The following is a 19,736-nucleotide window of genomic DNA, read 5'->3' on the forward strand; positions in this document are numbered from 1 at the left end:
CAACAAAATGAAAACAAACAGTATAAATAGTGGTTTATTTTATTTTTATTTCCAAAAGATAAATTTTTTAACGGAAATTTATTTACATAAATATATTCCAGAGAATTTATCTCGGGAATTTATTTACATAAATATACAAGGCATTTTTTTCTCTCTTTTTTATTTTTCTTGATATTCGCTTTAGCATCTGCTAACCGAATAGTAAATTAAATAACTACTATTGATGCTAGTTAATTAAATATGGTTTTATCTGCGCAACTTGATAGGCAGAAATAAAGTAAGAAAGTACTAAAAGATAGCAGTCGGTTTCACATTAACAATTGTGTCATATTAAAAATTATAAAATATTGGAACTGTTTATTTCATTTGCATAGAATTTCATAGAAAAGAGTTCTGTTAAAGATAAAAAACGAATGACTGCAATTACGTGCTTAATTTAAGCGAACTATGAAGCTAACTTGGTTATTTTATCGAAACAAATATTAACAGAATATTCAAATATAGCCGTTTCCAACCATCTTCAGTAATAAGTCTACCGGTTTATAGTGCCACCATAGTTAAAAACAACAGTTTTATAAACATATATACAAAGTTTACATCTTTCGAAATATGGTGCAGAAATGCGTATGTTCCAGCCCCTTTGTTCTTCTGGATATTATCTGCAAAAGAAAAAAAAAACAACATAATAATAATAAAAAGAAAAGTAATTATCTGATGAACATCTAGAGAAGTGGGAAATAAGCTTTTGCTAAAAATTTTAGTAAAGAATATTATAAACGTGAAACAGTAATATGAAATTTTTCATCTTTTTTTTATTCCATATTTCTTATGATATTCGCTACAAGAAAATTCTACATCCCACTCAAATACAAAAATAGATGGCAATACATCGTTTAGAGCGCTCATCTGTCGATCATTTTTATTTTTCTTATGAATAGTTTCTTTGCATACCACCATCAATAGGTTGGGGTTCATTACAGCTGCCAGGCTCAATTTCGCTGCCAATAACAAAATTGTGTGACGTCACACAATTTTGTTGCAGGCGGTGGAATAAGCTTTTTTCTTTTTTTTTTCTCGGAGCAAGTTATAAGTATTTGCTCGAAAATGATTAAGTTACTGCCATTTTTTCCATGTTTTTAATTTTACATCACCAATGGAGCTTTCGGGCAAAAGCCTCATGGTACGAGTGATGTTACTGAACATAATTACACTGGTGTGCAAAATTTAAGGACCAGTCAGGTTTTCACCTGTAGCTTCTCATAGGAGTGGCCTGGATATGGGAAAAGCATAACAAAGGAACCTCGTGAGGTACAGAAATGATGAAGGAAACAACACCGACACAACAACGAAAACAAAACGGTACGGAGGGACTTTATTCAAAAAATGGTAACATAGCACTGGCTGCCACTATACAAATGCATCATTGCCAAAGATGGAACAAAGGGAAGAGGTGGTCCTTAGTAGGAGATATAGCCACCCCTAATGTCGATGCAGGACTTTGCACCGCCTGTCCATACTTAGAACAATGTTGTTGATAAGTTCTTGCGGTAACGTCGTCCATTCCTTTGCAGCGCCATCTTTGGCAGGCCAATCCATAAAAACAATGCCCTCACTTTCCAAAAGCATATCAACAGCTGCAGTGCGATGAGGTGTGGTGTTATTATTATTATTAATAGCCATATGGTGCAAGGAAGCCTGAAGCTTATGCTGCACAAGCCAAAAATATTCCCCAGTTACCTGAGAAAGAGAGAAGTAGAAAGGAATCACCAAGAAAGTGAAGGATGATGATATCCAGCTCAGGACCCTGGGTGTGCCAAGCCCATACTCACCAGATGTGAGCCCCTGGGGTGAATCATCCATAAACACGAACTCGGGGCCAATGGCATCTCGGAACAGACGCACATGGGGAAGGATTACCTCAGTACAGTAGCATGCACCGGTTACAGTACCGCCTTCCAGTATCTGGAGTTGTGTACGTCCATCCAAGATAACGCCTCTCCAGACGAGAACACCTCGACCGCCATATCGATCCCTTTCAGTGATGTTTCGTGTGCCAACCTCTCGCAAGACTAGCTGCTGAGACTGAATCTACTCTTATCAGTAAAGAGTACCTTAAGTAACCTTTAGAAATAGTGTTGGTCCTTAAGTTTGCACACCAGTGTACATCATTTATTTAAAATAGGGAATGGCATTCATTTTAAATAAATAACAATAGCTGCTCTAAAAAATTCTTTGTATGAGTCGACTGACTATTCATTTTCAGGAAAAATAAATAAAGAAGAATATTCAATAGAAACTATAGAATCCAATCTAATACTGTCTAGGAAAATATTGTCAGGCCATATAGCAAGGAATGAGCAAACCTCCATTAAGTTCTTAACTTGTCAGATCGACCACTATGGATACTAGTCAGCCATTGGAGAATAATCCTTTTGTGGTGGAAGTACTGGACAAGGGTTTTATTTATACCAATATTACCTTTGTATTATAAAAAATTTAATTTAATATTTTAAATATATTTCTTTTTTTTTTTCAATAAATAAAGTATATTACTTTTTTTTTGTATTTAAAGAATAAATTATTACATTGATATTCGTCCAACTTTTCACACTCCTTCCCCTTTCATAGAATTGTAAAATGCAATAATCTATGGATTTTTTTCTCTCCTCTTGACGAATCAGTTTTACCACCATGATTAGTGATGGGCATAATCGAATGAGTAGTAATCGAGAGATTTCAATAATCGAATGAGTAGTAATCGAGATATTTCAATAATCGAATGATTAGTAGTTACTAACTACTAATCATTCCATTATATGATTCGAATGATACAGTTTAACGAAATGATCGAATGGAATAATTGAATGATTTCCACAATCGAATGATTTTTAATAATCGAATGACTTTTCATAATCGAATGAATCATTTGAATGATATGAGTATAATCGAAATAATCGTTTATGACCTTTCTATTAAGCCCATCTCTAGCCATGATATTAGAATAACGTTCTTCTGGTCTTTTGTTGGCAACATAGGATTCTACAAGTGTCCGAAAAGTTTGGAAACAATGTGTGTTCAACATGTCCACCTGACTCTCCACGCATTTTCTCAGCCGGTGTACCCTGTTTGTTTGGATTCTTCTCACCATATTGGGATCGACAGCAGCACAAGCCTTGGTAATTCTATCTCTAAGATGATGAAGATCTCGAATTTTTACAGTATACACCTCTAGCAACAGGAATCACCAAAATGCAAAGCCCAGCGGGTTAAGGTCAGATGATCGTGGTGCCCACTCCTCCCAATCCACCGATGAAGAAACATGTTATCAAGCCAATAACGCATTCCAATTGCATAATGCGGAGGCGCGCCGTCTTGCATGAACCATTTGGGTCGTTCCCCAATTAAATCAAGATCTGGTACCATTTCATCCCACAACATTTTCAGGTATTTTTCGCCATCCACTGTTTTTTCGAAGAACGGTCCGATGACATGTGTCCCATACACCACAACATACCATTGTTCCTTGCTACCAGAGAACCAATGAGGGTTTTTGGTCGACCAGTATCTGAAATTCTGCTTATTCATTTCTCCATTTCGCCTCGTCAGAGAACATCACAGCTTCCAAGAAACTCTCGTCTGCTTCAATTTGGCGCAGAAATTTTTTTTTCCGCACATTTCGAGTCGTCGATCAGAATCATCCTCGGTCAAATGATGCAGGATTTGACGTTTGTACGGATGAACTTTTCTTCTTTCAGAATGTCATGCACAGTGTTTGGGCACTCCGATTTCAGCATTGGTCCGTCTGACGAATTTCTGTGGGCTGGCATGAAACTTAGCAATCACTCCAATTCGAGTGTCTTCACTTACAGAAGGGCGATCACATCGAGGCATATCGGCGACAGATCCAGTCTCTTTAAATTTCTGCACCAGTTTCCCAACTGTGCTGTGCGTTAATGGATTCCCTTCAGGATGTCTAGCATTAAACTCGTCCGCCCGGAACTTTAATGAGCTTTTTTTCACTCTGTGGCTGAGTTAGTCAGTCTCAGGCATAGATATCAAGGTTTTTTCCCTGGGATTTTTTCGTCCAGAAAAACAGGCAAATCGACCAGAGAACACACTCAATTTACGACAAAAGAAATATATGGGTAGATGTAATCATTTGCGGATGACCCTAATATCATAATTTGATTTCAATTTGAACTCGTCCACCACTTCCCTTTAGGTTCATCCCTGACGACCACTAAGAAGGACTGTTCCACCTTTTCATCCAGTATTAATGCCATTTTTCACCTGTAAAGAAAAACATACTTTTACCATTGGTTCCAGACTTTTCGGACACGCAGTCTTAGAACACCTTCCTGATATGCAAATGCACTGAAGTTAGGTGGTTTAATGTTTGTGGCCAGAAACTCTACCTAAATTTCTCTTCTATTTTATCTGATAATACCCAATGTAGGTGAGATGGTGATTTTTGGATAAGTTTGTTGATATTAGAAAATTTGCTATTGATTTTTGACAATCGAAGAAATTTTCATAACGAATGATTTCCACAATCGCATGATTTTTCATAATCGGATGATTTTCCGTAAAGAAAAGCAGTGTAGAGCTAGCCTATGGTAATTTCGCAATGTTCGTAATATACTTATCGCGATGCCTTCAGGTTGTGAAAGAGTACTGCACTTCCACAACGAAATGTATTCTTATGGAGAAAGCTTTCTTAGCTTCGTGTCTCAGAAGACAGTTCAGTCAAACCTGTGACGATCATTAATTTTAACAGAGTTCTGCATGTTGCAAAAGTCAGCGCAGACGCCATCAGGCATTTTAATCATTTAATCTCTGTACTTCATTCATTGCAATATCATATCCAGTCATGCCAGGTATACAGTATAAACGTTGCTAAACACGAGACAGAAACATTTTAGCTGCAGCCGAATAACACGAGTTTCGAGGGACTATTTTATAACTTTTTCTGTCTCTCCTCAGTGAAAACCTGATTAGAAGGTGCAAGAAATAAGAAATGTAACGTGAAAATAAAAGCAGTAACACAGCACATCAAAATGGCCTACAAGTTGTTGTCGTTGATGGGGTTTTAAGTGCAATGGCTACTTAGGCTATATTGCCTACAAGTCTCTATTAGTCGACACTGCTTACGTAGAAAATGAAATAGCCATGGTCAGAAGGGAGGATTTCACTGCAGCCAAAAGGTTCAACTTTATAGAGCAGATAATTTTTAACGCTTTTGTAATGTTCAACTGAATTTGGCGCCCATTTATTCTTACAAAAAGGATGGGGTTAGTATCTGTACTTACCGAAGAAGTTTTATTGCTTTGGTGTACTCGTCACTGGGATTAATGAGCTTTAACAGAATTTTTCTGTAGTCGCCACTGGTGTCATCGGCTACGTCTTCTGATAGCTCCCGTCCAAACTTCAATTTGTACACTTCCTGGATATCTAACAGATCTAGCTATAATATATATTGCATGCTATTAGCTCTGAGACACTGCTTAATATTTTTCAACATTCAAAAGTTTGAAAAACGTTATAAACTCTGAAGATAAACTTTTAGCTTATTTGAGAAAAAAAAAATTATCGAACTGTTAAAAAAATACTGATTAGAGATTTTTAGGAAATGACATAGGTTATCAGTACATCAATGCGGTATGCAGATTTTTTTTTTTTTCTAAATAACAATATTATTAGTTGAAGATTAAAATTCATCCATATACACTGCTCTACCATTAATATACGGGCACTCCTCCATGGATGGAGAAACAGGTCCTATGCATGCAACACGTCACAGAACCTGTTATAAATATGCACACTGGACTTCGAAAAGACAATTGCAAAAGTGGGTATGCAAGATGACACGTTCAACAGAATTACCTCGACAGTTCAACAGAACTGATTACCTCAACAAATGCTAGACGCCGATTAACGTGGTGTAAGGAGAGCGAATCCTGGACTGTAGAGCAGGGGAAAAGAGTCCTATGGACAGACGAGTCGAGGTTCGCACTCTACCGGTCTGATGGCCGTTCCTGGGTGTGGCGAATGCCAGGGGAACAGTTCCTTCCTGATTGTATCCTCCCAACATTATGGCAATACTTCGGGGAAGGCCCATACCTGTATCAAAAAAACAACGCGCCATGATCGCGTTGTCTTATTGATACAGGTTTCAGCACAAAATATTAAATGACACAATAAAAGTGTCTAAAGGCAGGTGTCCGCATATTAATGGTAGGGCAGTATATATCGTATATGATAATTTTGTTCATTCTGCAGTATTAGTTTTGCTATGTAAGGCAGTTTTGCAAGAGGAGGAGGCTATGCAAAACTAACGAGATTCCTTACCACACGTTTCAATGAAAGTCGAATACAGTATTAAATTTTCGCTGTTTTCATCTCTGAATTACCTTTGTATGTATAGGGTTATCCATTTATCGTGTAATCCATTAGCCAAGGTGCCGAGGTAACTATGGCAACATATCACATGCTGTCGTTAGTTGTGGACTAACATATTTTTAGACAGGTGGCAGAAGGTAGCTTTATTGTGACAGCACTAGGAGAAATGCAGCAACAATTAGAGAACTGCAAAAAATGGCTTTTTCCTGTGAAGAATGCGTGTTTAATTTGGAAAGTTACTGAATACCTTTTGTCATTGCAGAAACGACAAGACATTCACTAATAAATATTCAAACAGGTCTTCACCAAATATGATCAAAAAACTGTAAGGACTACATTCGAGCCATTAATTAGTGGACATATTCTTTAGTAAAGTTCCATGAAACACTTAAAAGAGTGGGTGCATATCAAAGACACTTGCAGCACATTCTGTAACAGTTTTAATTAATTCTGCATTATTTTTTAATAAAAATCTGTTCTATTGCAAACTAGGTTGCATATTATATTTGATAACTATATATTATAAATTAACATTAGTAAATTAATAAGAGGAGTTTACCTCAATGTAGTACGTAGAACACTTCCGTATGATGCCCTCCAGAAATTAAAACGGAAAAAACGAAAAAATCGACAACTTACCGGTACATTAAAATAAAATATAAATAATCAATTTAACACAATTTACTAATATTATTATCAACGTAGACCATATTGAGTATTACAGCTCTGATTCATACTATCTAATTATAAATTAACGTAATTTTCATTGAGATTCTGAATAAATTACAGAGTAAGATGAGATTATGTAAAACATTACTAAGATTTATTAGTATTAGCCATATGGTGCAAGGAAGCCTGAGGCTTATGCTGCACCACTCAAAAAAATTAAAAATTCTGAATTACCCTGAGAGAGAGAAGAGTCAGAATTAGAAGGGAATCACCAAGAAAGAGAAGAATGATGATATCCAGATTTTTTACGATTTATTTTGAAATAATGATCAGAAATTAACTGAGCCGGTTTAAAACGTCAGTTAGAATTTAACTGAAGCAAATTTTTATATTTTATGTTATTTTTTTATTAGTATTTTTAAATTTTTTAATTATTTAAACATTATTATTTTTTAACGTTATTATTATTATTATTATTATTATTTTAAATTTATTTTATTTTATTTTTAGTGCCTAATTTTCTCTCAAAATAGCTAGCCTGATTCGAGAAAGTAAACCGAAAAGTAGAACAGACTTCTAAAAAGTCGGATTTCAAAAGCTGTCAACACTGATGATTATAACTAACCTCGATCTGTAATATTATTTAGCAACACTTTCTCTACAGATGTATACGTATAAATATTTCATCTTTGTAAAAAAGAGCAACCGAACTGATAATGAAAACAAAGAATGAATCAATGTGAAGCAGAACGCATAGTACGAAAGAGAAACATTTAATAAAAATATATATTACAAGATTGAATTTCAAAAGTAACAACGACGTTTATCAAACAAAATTTATTTTTCTTTCAGCTCTAACAAGTCTTTTGGTATGAAGTAAATTTCTGTCTACGAAAGAATCCATTTTATTTTTATTTTTGAATATTAGTGTATTCACTGCAGATTACGTATTATGGTAATTTTGTAAAATATGTTTGTATCAGCAGTACATCTTTCTAACGTTGGCCTAAAAACACACTCAGTTTTCAAAATAGTATTAAGGGCGATCTCAATAAAATACTCTTCATTTCAAATAAATGCTTCTTCAGCAATATCAAAGTTCAAGTATTTCAAGATTAAATGATGGCCTGAACGGTGAACAAACTATAGTAAAACTGCTGTGCAGGAAGAAATCATGTAAGTAAATAGGTGCGAAATATTACTTTATCTAGTTGTCTAGTATAGTTAAACACGACTCGATAACTTCCTTACTTTATCTAGTAAATAAAATAAATCTAGTTAATCCTTAGTAAATAAAAATACGGCAAGAGTCATACAGGATTACTTGATATTCCCTAAATACAAATACATGAAAAAAAAAAGAAGTTACGTAAAACAATTAAAGTACATGATATTTAAAACGAGTGTAGGCAAGTTCAAACCCTTTATAACGCACGAAGTGACAAAATTCTTTAACTTTTTCTTAAGGAGAACAAAGACTTCTACTTCATAAAGTAGAAAATACGATAGAATAATATCATTCTTTAGTTATTTTTTTACCTCTGATCTGGATACTAGAATCCGTACAAGGGTCCTGTCATCTGTTCCAAGACCTTGCATTGCATCACGAAGGGCGTGGGCATAGAATACCAACCTATTTTCGAGAGCCAGCACTAGAAAACAAAGTTTCACTATTAATAAACTTCTCCAGCGCTGATATTCGTAATTGTATATTCCCAATCAACAAAAAAAATCAATCGAACTATGGTTAAGATGTTACATAACCATAGTCGAAAGACTGTGGTTATGTTAATTATCTGATTCTTTTTTTATTTAAACTAAAATTGTGTTTTCACATTTTCTTTTACCAGTCGTAGAGAGACATTGCCATCATACCGAAATAAAAATACCGGTACATGTACAAAGTTTCCGTTGTATAAACCACGGGTTTCTGATTTCCGAGGAATTCGAGGTAGTATGATATTTTTTGAATATCACACTACCTTGTATTTCAAGTATTTGAAAACAAAATATTTTTTAATATCATACTTAAATTTTCAATACGCATTAGCATTTGATAAATTCAAGTGGTTTCAAGATACCTTAATTCTCATTATATCTATCTCCGAAACTGACGCTCTTAAGCCTTTTCTAATAAAGGAAATTTTGTTAGTTTATCAAAATTCCACTGATCACTTTCTTAGATTTTAAATATTATGGAGCAGACGAAATAAGCTAACGTGCCACTGCTCTCCTCATATTTTCCAACTTTGCAAAAAATAGCTCATGAAGCTTAGGAAAAATAACGTAAGCTACACACTTTCTTATCGATTGGATTTAAAGAATACCAATACAAAGACTATTCAAACAGGCAGCCATTCATTTCCATAATAAAGTGCATTGCTGCGATAAATTACAATACAGTAATCATACTACTCGTACATCCAGCATTGTAATGATGCAGCTACTCGTACATCCAGCGTTGTAATGATGCAGCATTACAACAGTTACGCTAGCATTAAAACCATGAATTCTTTGGTGCTATTTTTTGCCTCGTGTATTAGTTTGTAAAGAGATTTCAGTATTTATCACAGCTATATTTCTTAGCAGTCCTAAAATTTTCAAAATAGTTGCTTAAATGGGCGCTCTATTAAATATGATTGTTTACATTTTTCTTTACGGTGGTAAAGAAAAATGTAAACAATCATACATTTGTCAATTGGTAAAGATGCAACGAACGTGCTGCCATCTGGTGATAAAATGCAATCTTTCAGTGTGAAGAAGACAAAAGAGCGACTGATTGTTCTTATTGTCACGCTGAACTTTTTTTTTTTTTTTGTTTTTACTACATAAAAGTGAATAATTATAATTTTTTTACGACATAAAAATAAATAATTATTATTATTTTTTTTTTTTGGTTTTACAAAGTTTTCTTGACTTTTGTTTCGTTGATAATATAAACCGGAGCTGTGATGCTCACAGCTCTGGTTTATTTTCTAATACTGTATTTCCAAAAATATTTGTATTTCTAATACTGTATTTCCAAAAATTAACCTCTTCATCCACCTGTAAGGAGTAAGTAAAAAAAAGCAACGTGGTGATGATTTAATGGTGTGGGCTGGAATTAGGGCTTACAATACCAGTCAAATCTTAATACCGATATTTCGGTATTTTTAATTTATGAAACCGGGATACCGGTATTAATACTGGTATTCCAAAAAAAAAAAAACGTTTTTCTGAATAAACTTTGATGGCAGTTAATAAAGTAAGGAAAAAACAAGTGCTGTAATTACTTTAATTCAAGTTTTAAACATTTATTGCAATAATAAATATTCTGAAAAAATTCATTAAAATACAGTTATTCTAAAAACAAAAAAATACATATTTTTACTGCAAAGTTTAGTTATGTTTAAGCATCCACACTACCTGTCCGAATAAAGTGAGCACTTAAGAAACAATAAGCAATCAATAGTATGATCGTTTAAAATGGATCTAATTTTGGTACATACAGTATTTGATTAGGGGCAGAAAACGCCGTTTCGGATTCTATGCTGGATGGTGCTATTGTACTGAGATAAGCGTAGACGACCTCGGTCCATATTTTCTAGGCTTTGAACTTTTTAAGCAAAAATAGTTAAAAGTATTTCATTAATTTCCGACTCAAGTTCATCTTTTAAAATCTCATTGGAGTCGCGCAATTTCTTATTTTGGAAAGAATTTGCGTGACACCGATGTTCTGTTCCACGTTGGTCTTCTATGGTTGAATGACGTTCATCATTTTCTGAAGGAGAAAGACGTTTTATTAAGCGAAGTATAATTTTTACTATAGTATCTTTACTGAGTCTGGGAAAGAGCAAAGAGTGAGGATAAGGAATAAAGAAGAGAGCAAAGAGTGCAGTTAAGGAATTCTTCGCATATATAAATGCAAAGAACAGAAGGACAAATCAGATTGGACCCTTATGTAATGGACGTGGGACAGTATTAGATACCACAACTGAAGTTGCAGATGAACTCAACAGTTTCTTTGCATCGATATTTACAGAAGAAAAATCCTTCACGTCAATGAGAAATTATGGGAGTGAAGTTGAAAAAAATGTAATTAATGATGTTGAAATTTAACATGGTGATTTAATGAGAAAACTTTCGCGCCCACAGGCGAGCAAGGCTCCTGTGGTTCATGGCATATACACTATAATCTTAAAGGAGGCGGCAAGTGAGTGCATTGAACAATTAAGGCTAGTTACGAGAGCATCACTGGACTCAGGACAGATTCCGTTGGATTGGTGTAAATTGGAACATAAAGGCGGTTCTAGGAGTGTAACGGGAAATTACCGACAGGCCAGTCTAACTTCAGTAGTAGGGAAAATCATGGAGGCAATGATCAAGGGTGGAATTCAGGTTCATTTAGATGGAAATGAGCAGGCTGGAATCATAGGGAAAATCCCTTAGATGGATAGAACAATGGCTTGAGGGGACCAGGCAGGGGGTTGTGATAAATGATTATTCCTCAGATTGGGTTAATATAAGAAGCGGGGTTCCCCAAGAATCAGTATTGGGACCACTGTTGTTTTTGATTATCTTAAATGACATCTATGAAGGGATGTAGAGGGTGATGTCTAAACTTGCAGATGATGCAAAGATCAGTAGAGTAGTTAATGATAGCCACCAAGCAGAGCTTCTTCAGAATGACCTAGATAGACTTCCGGGATGGTCAGAAAAGTGGCAGCTATGCTTTAATTCAGAAAAATGCAAGGTCTTACACCTGGGGAACAGCAACCCCAAAAGAACTTATACATTTGGTGGAGTTAAACTAAAGTCAGTAGTGGAGGAACGGTACTTGGGAGTTACGATACGATCAGACATGAAGTTGTCCGAGAATTGTGGACAGGTTACAATGTTGCATGGTGTCTTATCGATGATTTATCGAACATTTGCTAATAGATAAGGACGTCATAATTACATAAAGGTGATTTTATAACCTTTATGTGATTAGATTATAAACATTTTTTTTTTTTTAAATTAGTACCGAAAAACCGGTATTTTTGTATCAATACAGGTATTTGAATACCGGAAAAAAATGACCGGTATCCCGATAAGCCCTAGCTGGAATCACTTACAGTGGCGCGTTATCCTACAGGCAAAAAAGACATCTACGTAAGGCCCCGAAATTACTGTTTCAAAAACTCATTGCTGGTTGTTGTTTTTTTTTTACTAATATTTTTTAAATGATTTTTATCGGAAACTGAACTTTCTACCCGCCAAGGTCAATGAAGTTTACATGAAGATTAATTTGAAAATTACGTTTTTTCAAAAGTAGGTTTACCGATTTTGATGAAATTTTATATTTAGTTCATATGTTATAATTAATTGAAAATGTTCTTTATTAGTTTTTTCTTTAGATGGGGCTTCTAAATTCCATTTTGTCTTGGGCTCCATGAAGGTATAGATGGGCCCCAAATTCTATTTTGCCTTGGGCCCATGAAGGTATAACGCGCCAATGGCCATAAATATCTCCATGTATTCCTGCAAATTCCTCTCAAGGCTCTGGAGTATCGAGATGAGATCCTTGATCCTTATGTTCGTTCTGCTGCAGGAGATATTGGTCCTGACTTTCTTTCAATGGACGATAATACATATTCTCCCGAAGCTCTATCGGCGAACTTTCAGAGAGCGAATACATATGGAATGGCAAGCCAGATCCCTCATATTTCAGTTAAATAGAGCATTCAGGAAGATTGTTGATCCCCTCCCATACACCTCACTGAGCATGCGTCAACTGTTGCGCGAAAACGGCAATTATTACTGCCAAGATCGATATTACTGTTAATTGCGAGTCGATGGGCGCACTATGATCTCTGTTGTCAATGCGCCAATAAACACCAAGACAACAAAAAAAAACGAGTCGATGGCATGCCTGTGGCACGCCACAGGAGATCATCCTCCTCATTACAGCATGTTTCAATGCGAATTTTTCCATCCTGTTTCCATCAGCCGACAGGAATTTTTGCCGCTCATGAAGTCATTTCAATAATCTTGTTGGTTCGAATTTTTTCCGTTTCTGTGCATTATTAAGACACATTAAAACGAATGCCTGACTTTTTCGCACATACGATTTTTGATTTATTTGACGTTTTCTCATAAAAGATTTTCGGATTTATTTGACGTTTTATTTATTTAACTTATTTGACGTTTTATTTTATTCCTTAACTCGTGAATTCCAGTTTACATAGCTGGCTCTTGCAATGCACACACACACTCTACCCGGCCTTTAGCCCCAGTGACAATTTCGATTCATCGTGGACGGATAGATGCGTGTGTGCGTGCGTGCAATCAGTATATTGCAGCCGACCGGGTTAGCCGAGTGGGTAAAGTACCTGCCCGGCAACCCAAAGGTCGCGGGTTCGATTCTCGCCTCGGGCTTGGATCAAAGTACTGCAAAAACCTTGGGAGGTGCAATATGGCCACAGAAGCCGATGCGCCAACAACTACCAAATCGAAAAAAAAAAAAAAAAAAAAAAAAAGTATACTGCATCTGTAACTGCGTGCATTCTTCAGTCGAACTACTATCTGCTGAACGAAAAACCCTAGTTTCCAGAAATAAAAGCAATGTAACTCTCGCCCGAGACCGACTTTATTCTCAACCATATATTTTCAATAAAACCCATAAAAATGTATTGCCTCATTCACGGGATTCGAATATGGGCATTTTCCACCCGGTGTGGGAGGACGGCGATTATAAACAATCCGCTAACCGCGAGGGCCGGATCCTTCGTGGAATACTCTCGTCCAGTTCAAGTGCAGTCGTCAGTTCCGTAGTTGAAGAGGAGCTGGCTAGCCGTGATCCGGCATTTCATTTCGTCTGAAGTCCAACAACTTGTTTGGCCGGCCAAGCAAGTTGTTGGACTTCTTTTTCCTTAAACCAGGTTTTTATATAACTCACTAAGTGAGATAAAGCAAGGAGGGGCCCATTTCCATAAAACTGGCGAAGGATGTGCGTGCACCATGAAACTCTCCAAGATGTCAGTGTACGAATCGGCATTTATGGTTTTTGGTACCACAACCAATGGCTGAGTTCGATGCATGAGAAGCAGCCCGTAAACCATTACTTCAGCTGTTCCGAATTTCATCGTGGACATAATACGAGTATATTGCGGGTGACGTTCCCATAAATTTTCTACACCCACACTGGATCGTCTGATCTGAAGACTTTAACACGACGTGTTGCACTGTTCCTGATTGTACAATAAGCTAGGAGATATTGCAAACGACATCTGGCGTTTGGTGTACATGAGGCTAGTGAGCAGCATCTCCGTCGTAACAATCTGTGCGGTGATGCTCTCTAATGACTGTACGTACTTGCGAACACTCCTATGATCAAATGGAGCTCCAACGTAACCACCAAGCTTCTTGCCTCGGTTCGCTTTCATCACTTTCTTAGCGAATCTTATCCGCTTTTTTTTTTTTTTTTTTTTTTTTTTTGGTTACCTGACTGTTTGTGCACCAATCACCCACATCCCTCTGCATTTTTAGTGCATTGGCTAAAGATTGACTTAGATAGCAGGAGTTGCGAGATTCCAGTAAATGTATAACTGATATGTAATCAGAAATTGCTGATATAGCATCGAAATATTAAGCCTTTTTGAGAGAGAGTAACTGCCTTGTCGCGCCTCATTCTCTTCAATTGTATTATCCTGTATTATCCCTACTACTGTTGGCATACTTTTAAACCTGTTCCTGCCTTGAATAAATCTTATTTGCACCGATAACTACATCAGGCGGGATGTCTGAATATACTTTTGAACATACACAATAGAAGAGCAATGTATACACTTACGAGTCAAAACACTATGATGACTCCTGCCTCTACGAGTGGACGCATCCCACAGCATCTAGGAGTGACGTCAACGACGGGCGCAGCATATATAGTAATGGCATGGGTAGTGCCTGACAGTTCGTCAGTATGAAGTTCGTGCAATAGGGAAAGGGTAGGACCTGGCGGAGTTTGAAAGGGAAATGATTTCCGGCACTAGGAATGTGAGGGCCAGAATCTCATCAATCACAGGCATTGTTGGCTATTCGAGAGCTATCACAGTGAAGGTGTCGCAAGAATGATCCGAAGAGGGATACACAACCATCGAACGTGACGAGACAGGGAGGCCACCACTGGTCGACAGTCGAGGTGAATGGCGGTTAGCACGTGCTGTCCGGGACAATAGACAGCTCACGATCTCTCAATTAATGGCAGACTACAACCAGAGCGCAGAGAGAAACGATTCCGCTCACGGCAACCAGCGGACACTCTTGCGGATAGGCTTACGGAGTAGGCGACTTGTACATTTGTCCGTTTTCACGAATGTTATTGACACCTTTACCTTTAGTGGAAACGAAAGCACCGTTCCTGGAAATTGGACAACTGGAAAAGAGTTGCCAGGTGTGATGAATCAAGGTTCTAGCTCCAAAATGCAAATGGACAGATGCGTATTCGATGGCGAGCATGTGAACATCTGCAATCAGACTTCACGGTTGGAAAACAGGCCTGCGGCGGTGGTATCATGGTTTGGGGGAGATTTTCACGGACGTTACTGGGTCTCCTCATCCCCATTGAACACACTCTTACCTCGGCATTGTTTCGAGCCAAGTTTTTCCTTACTCGCTGACCGTGTATCCAGATGGCACTGGACTCTTTCAACAAGACAATGTCCTGTGTCACAGGCCTGCATTGTGCAGTAATGGTTCGAGGATTGCGTCCAAGTATTTCATGTTCTCCCCTAGTTGCCAGGTTTCCCCAGACATCAATCCCATTAAACATTTGTGGAGTGCGATGCAACGCAGAATTCGCCAGTCCAAACCAGTGCCTTGCTTTGTTGCTGAATTCCGGGACGTCCATCTGCCCAGCTGGTCCAGGAAAGCTGAGGACACACCTGGCGTGGTCTCGATGCCATGCCGGGTGCAAGCTATTATGCTGAAGTATTCGGGACAAAAAAAAAAAAAAAAAAAAAACACGGAACTCTCACGCTAGACAAACTCGCAGCTACCATCTTTGGACATACCATCGACACCCGCACTGACTGCAAGCAAGAAAAGAAAAAACTAGCTGCCATGCTACTACAAATCTGGCAGACAAGATGGGAGGAGACGGACAAGGGCCTGATAACTAAGAAATTCATCCCGGATGTCAAACTGGTTTATCCAAAGTCGCCGCCTTGGTTCTCTCCTGGCCTCTACTGTACATATATTATAACTGGACACGGCTCTATAAATCATAAGTTGACTACCTTGGGAATCATCAATAACCCCTACTGTACATGTGGAGAAATTGAAGATTGGGACCATCTTCTTTATAACTGCCCAATTCGAGGAACACTTCGAGGAACACTGTACACCAGGCTACAACACATACCTCAAGGACAGGAGCACCTGTTACCACCTGTTACTTTCTGAAGAACAATATTATAAATCATTAACGGAGTACGCACAGAACCTCTTTTCTAGGCGCAGGACTCTACAACCAACTCAAGCCAGGGATAGAAACCTGTAAAGGACTTACTCAAACTTGAAATAAAAAATCTGTACTTGACTGTTTTACAAGCATTGACTTGATAAACCTGGAACATCCAAAGTAGGATTACCTGCTAACTTTCCATATGGTTGGGTAGGCTCCAGTGGTCTTGACTACTCCACCGCAAAATATAAGTCACACTCAGCACTCTCGCTGAGTGGTTTTTCTACCCTTCTGGAGTTATCCCCTCCCCCTTTTCTCCTGGTGGGGCATATGCTCCACTGTCAATTTACGGGATGCCCTTACCTACATCCCCTTACTCTTACTTTCATCCCTCATCTTCTTCCATACACCCTGTACTGCCGCACTCTACCTTATTTTTTATTTATTTTTATTATTTATTTACTTATTTTATTTTTATTTATTTTATTGTATTTTTTTATTTTATTTTATTTATTTATTTATTTATTTTATTTTATTATTATTTTTTATTATCGGTTTTATTATTATTATAATTTTTTATTATTATTATTTTTTTATTTTATTTATTTTTTTATTTATTTATTTTTATTTATTTTTTATTTTTTATTATTATTATTTATTTTTTATTTTTTATTATTATTTATTTTTTTTATTTTTTATTATTATTATTTATTTTATTATTATTTTTTTATTTATTATTATTATTTATTTTTTTTATTTATTTATTTTTTATTTTTTATTATTATTATTTATTTTATTATTATTTTTTATTTATTATTATTATTTATTATTTTTATTTTTTATTTTTTTATTGGTCTCCGTTCAGGGAGCTCAGGCGACCCTGACAGAGACCTGCCAGAGAATAATGGGCAGCCTGGCTACCTCCTAGTGGTGTGTGCGGGTAACGTGGGGTTCCACCAGGGGCCCTGCGGCCAAATGCCAGGACACACAACAGAACCCAACACAAAACTACACATTCAACACACTACACTTTTTCTGGCATTTACAGTGTTCTGTATTTCTTCACAGTGTACATATGGCGCAGATGTGAGAAACCACAGGTGGCGCCCGACCCTAACACTATGCACACTATAGACAAACTAACTTGGCTATGTTTTGGGAGAGAGGGAGAAAAAAAAAAGCCAGCCCATAAAAGAACTTCCCACTAAGTCAAAATTCTTACTATGGCACTATTCCCACATATTTTATCTGAAATTAATGATGATAGTACAGTTTATTTCAGTGCTCTATGTATTATGCTTTCTTTTATTTTGTAGCCCATTTCTTATTTCAATGTATTTGACACACTCACACTCTCCTTCTTTGCCAAATATTTATCATGGGTTGCTGCCAGGTAACTTGAAGTATTCTAAGTATTCCGAAATTCTCAAAATGCAAACCTTGCGAATGGTATTTACAAGGTTGCATTTTAAGTTTGCGATTAAAATTAAAAAAAAAAAAAAAAAAAAAAAAGTAAGAAATATTTATTACCAATTCCAAGCAAGGCACTTTTCAAAGATCCACTGAACTCTGATTCAATAGCGCCCATTATAGTGTGTCCTGTCAACACTTCGTAGGCTTCAAATGTAGCTCTGAGTTGATTCCGATCCCTGGTACCGAGAATGGCGAGGAACACAGCTTCATCTGTACCCCATTTTGCCACACCTGCCTAAAAGAAAAAGAAACGTCACCAACAGTGTACAAGACATAAAACAGAATAGGTCGTTACAAAGCAGTTTTGCTTAATACTTGTATATTGGAATTAATGATTACAATTAGCAAAGAAGTGAGCGTCTGCGATTTAATCTGTAGGTGTGCTGGGGGGTTTATACGAGCCCCAAGAGGTGGTAGAAAATTACATGGAAAATTTTCTTCGCCTGGGGGAAGGTATACAAGCCCTGCCATATTTTCCTCTCTAAGAATGTGGTATGTTAGTCCTCAAACAGGATTAGCATGCTGTTACGCAGATTTTGGATACAGAGGGCTATCAGCCGCGGTGATTCATCAACGTTACTCAATTTTTTTTTGCTGGGACAGAATACTTTCTTTTAAGTGAAATTTCTGCAGCGCTGCAATAATCAACGTCCGGAAAAACTGTAATAATTATCCCTTTCAACAGGCATTAATTATTACCAAAGTTCTGTTAAGTACAAAATTAAAATAAATCATAAAATATAAACTTCATGTAAAAATTAAAAATAAAATAAATAAATAACGGTATAATTATATTATCTGTCTGATTTAAATTCAACATTAAATGTTTAATTTATAAGGTCAAATACTTTATGAAAAATATAAGATAATATTAACTTACATTGTAGTTTGCTTCTATTTATGTAAATTTTTAAGATCACTACTGCCACACATTTAAAGCACTATTTGCCCATAAAAATGAAATCGGAAAAATGAAATACAGTATATATATATATATATATATTCATAAGGCCACCGCGCAGGCGCCATCAAAATGATCATTTGCATTATAAAATGGCGTGACAGATAGAAATCGAATATTATAATAATAGAACAATACAACACTAATTTTCTCTTTAGTGTAACAGTTGGACTATTTTGTGTATTTTTATATCTTCACGAGCAGCATATTAGTCATTCAATGTTCACAATATGAGAAAACATCCTTAAAATTTTTATGGATATTTTTAGGCACATTAGCATATATGCATACTCCCAGTGGAAGGATTTTCATGAAATTTAATATTTGGGCCTTTAAAAACATTTGTTAAGTTATTCCAAATTTTATTCAAATCGGATCAATAGAAATCTACTAATTATAATTATTATTTCTTTTTTTTTTTGTTATCCAGGTAAATAACTCGACTCCCAGTGAATGGATTTTCATGATATTTGATATCTAGATCCTTTAGAAAGATTTGTAGAGCCACTACAAATTTCATTAAAATCAGAACAATAGAAATTCGGTAATTATTATTTATTATTATTTTTTTATACATAACACATAGTCTATTTATATACCGTTTATTGCAACTGAAGTACGTACTGGATATTATGTTTGTTGCCATGCGCTGGTTGGAGGAATGGCAGATGTCAGAAACGAAATTTTCTCGTTTCGCATAAGTTTGCTTTTTTGATCTTTTTTGTTATAAATCATGATGATTGCTATTTTCTAACTCGCCTGAAATGTAAAGTTCTGTCTGCATTAACGAATTGATTTCATAGACGAGTTAAC

At 36.2% G+C, this 19,736-nt stretch overlaps 1 protein-coding gene across 1 annotated transcript in view; it reads right to left on the bottom strand.

Annotated features, from left to right (window-relative positions):
- Positions 1-492: 492 nt before the first annotated feature.
- The window catches only part of LOC150085448 (annexin-B12-like), a 47,697-nt gene continuing 28,453 nt past the window's right edge, over positions 493-19,736 (bottom strand). Inside the window, exons 8-11 of the mRNA XM_090373255.1 lie at positions 18,020-18,193; positions 8,608-8,720; positions 5,310-5,464; positions 493-659 (exon numbers count right to left, since the gene is read on the bottom strand). Of these exons, the coding sequence (XP_090229381.1) occupies positions 656-659; positions 5,310-5,464; positions 8,608-8,720; positions 18,020-18,193 (446 nt within the window). The 3' untranslated portion in view covers positions 493-655. The remainder of the gene's footprint in view (positions 660-5,309; positions 5,465-8,607; positions 8,721-18,019; positions 18,194-19,736) is intronic.

The sequence above is a fragment of the Mastigoproctus giganteus genome, chromosome 5, assembly GCF_048544385.1.
Source record: "Mastigoproctus giganteus isolate SK-2022 chromosome 5, ASM4854438v1, whole genome shotgun sequence".
Classification (NCBI taxonomy): domain Eukaryota; kingdom Metazoa; phylum Arthropoda; class Arachnida; order Uropygi; family Thelyphonidae; genus Mastigoproctus; species Mastigoproctus giganteus.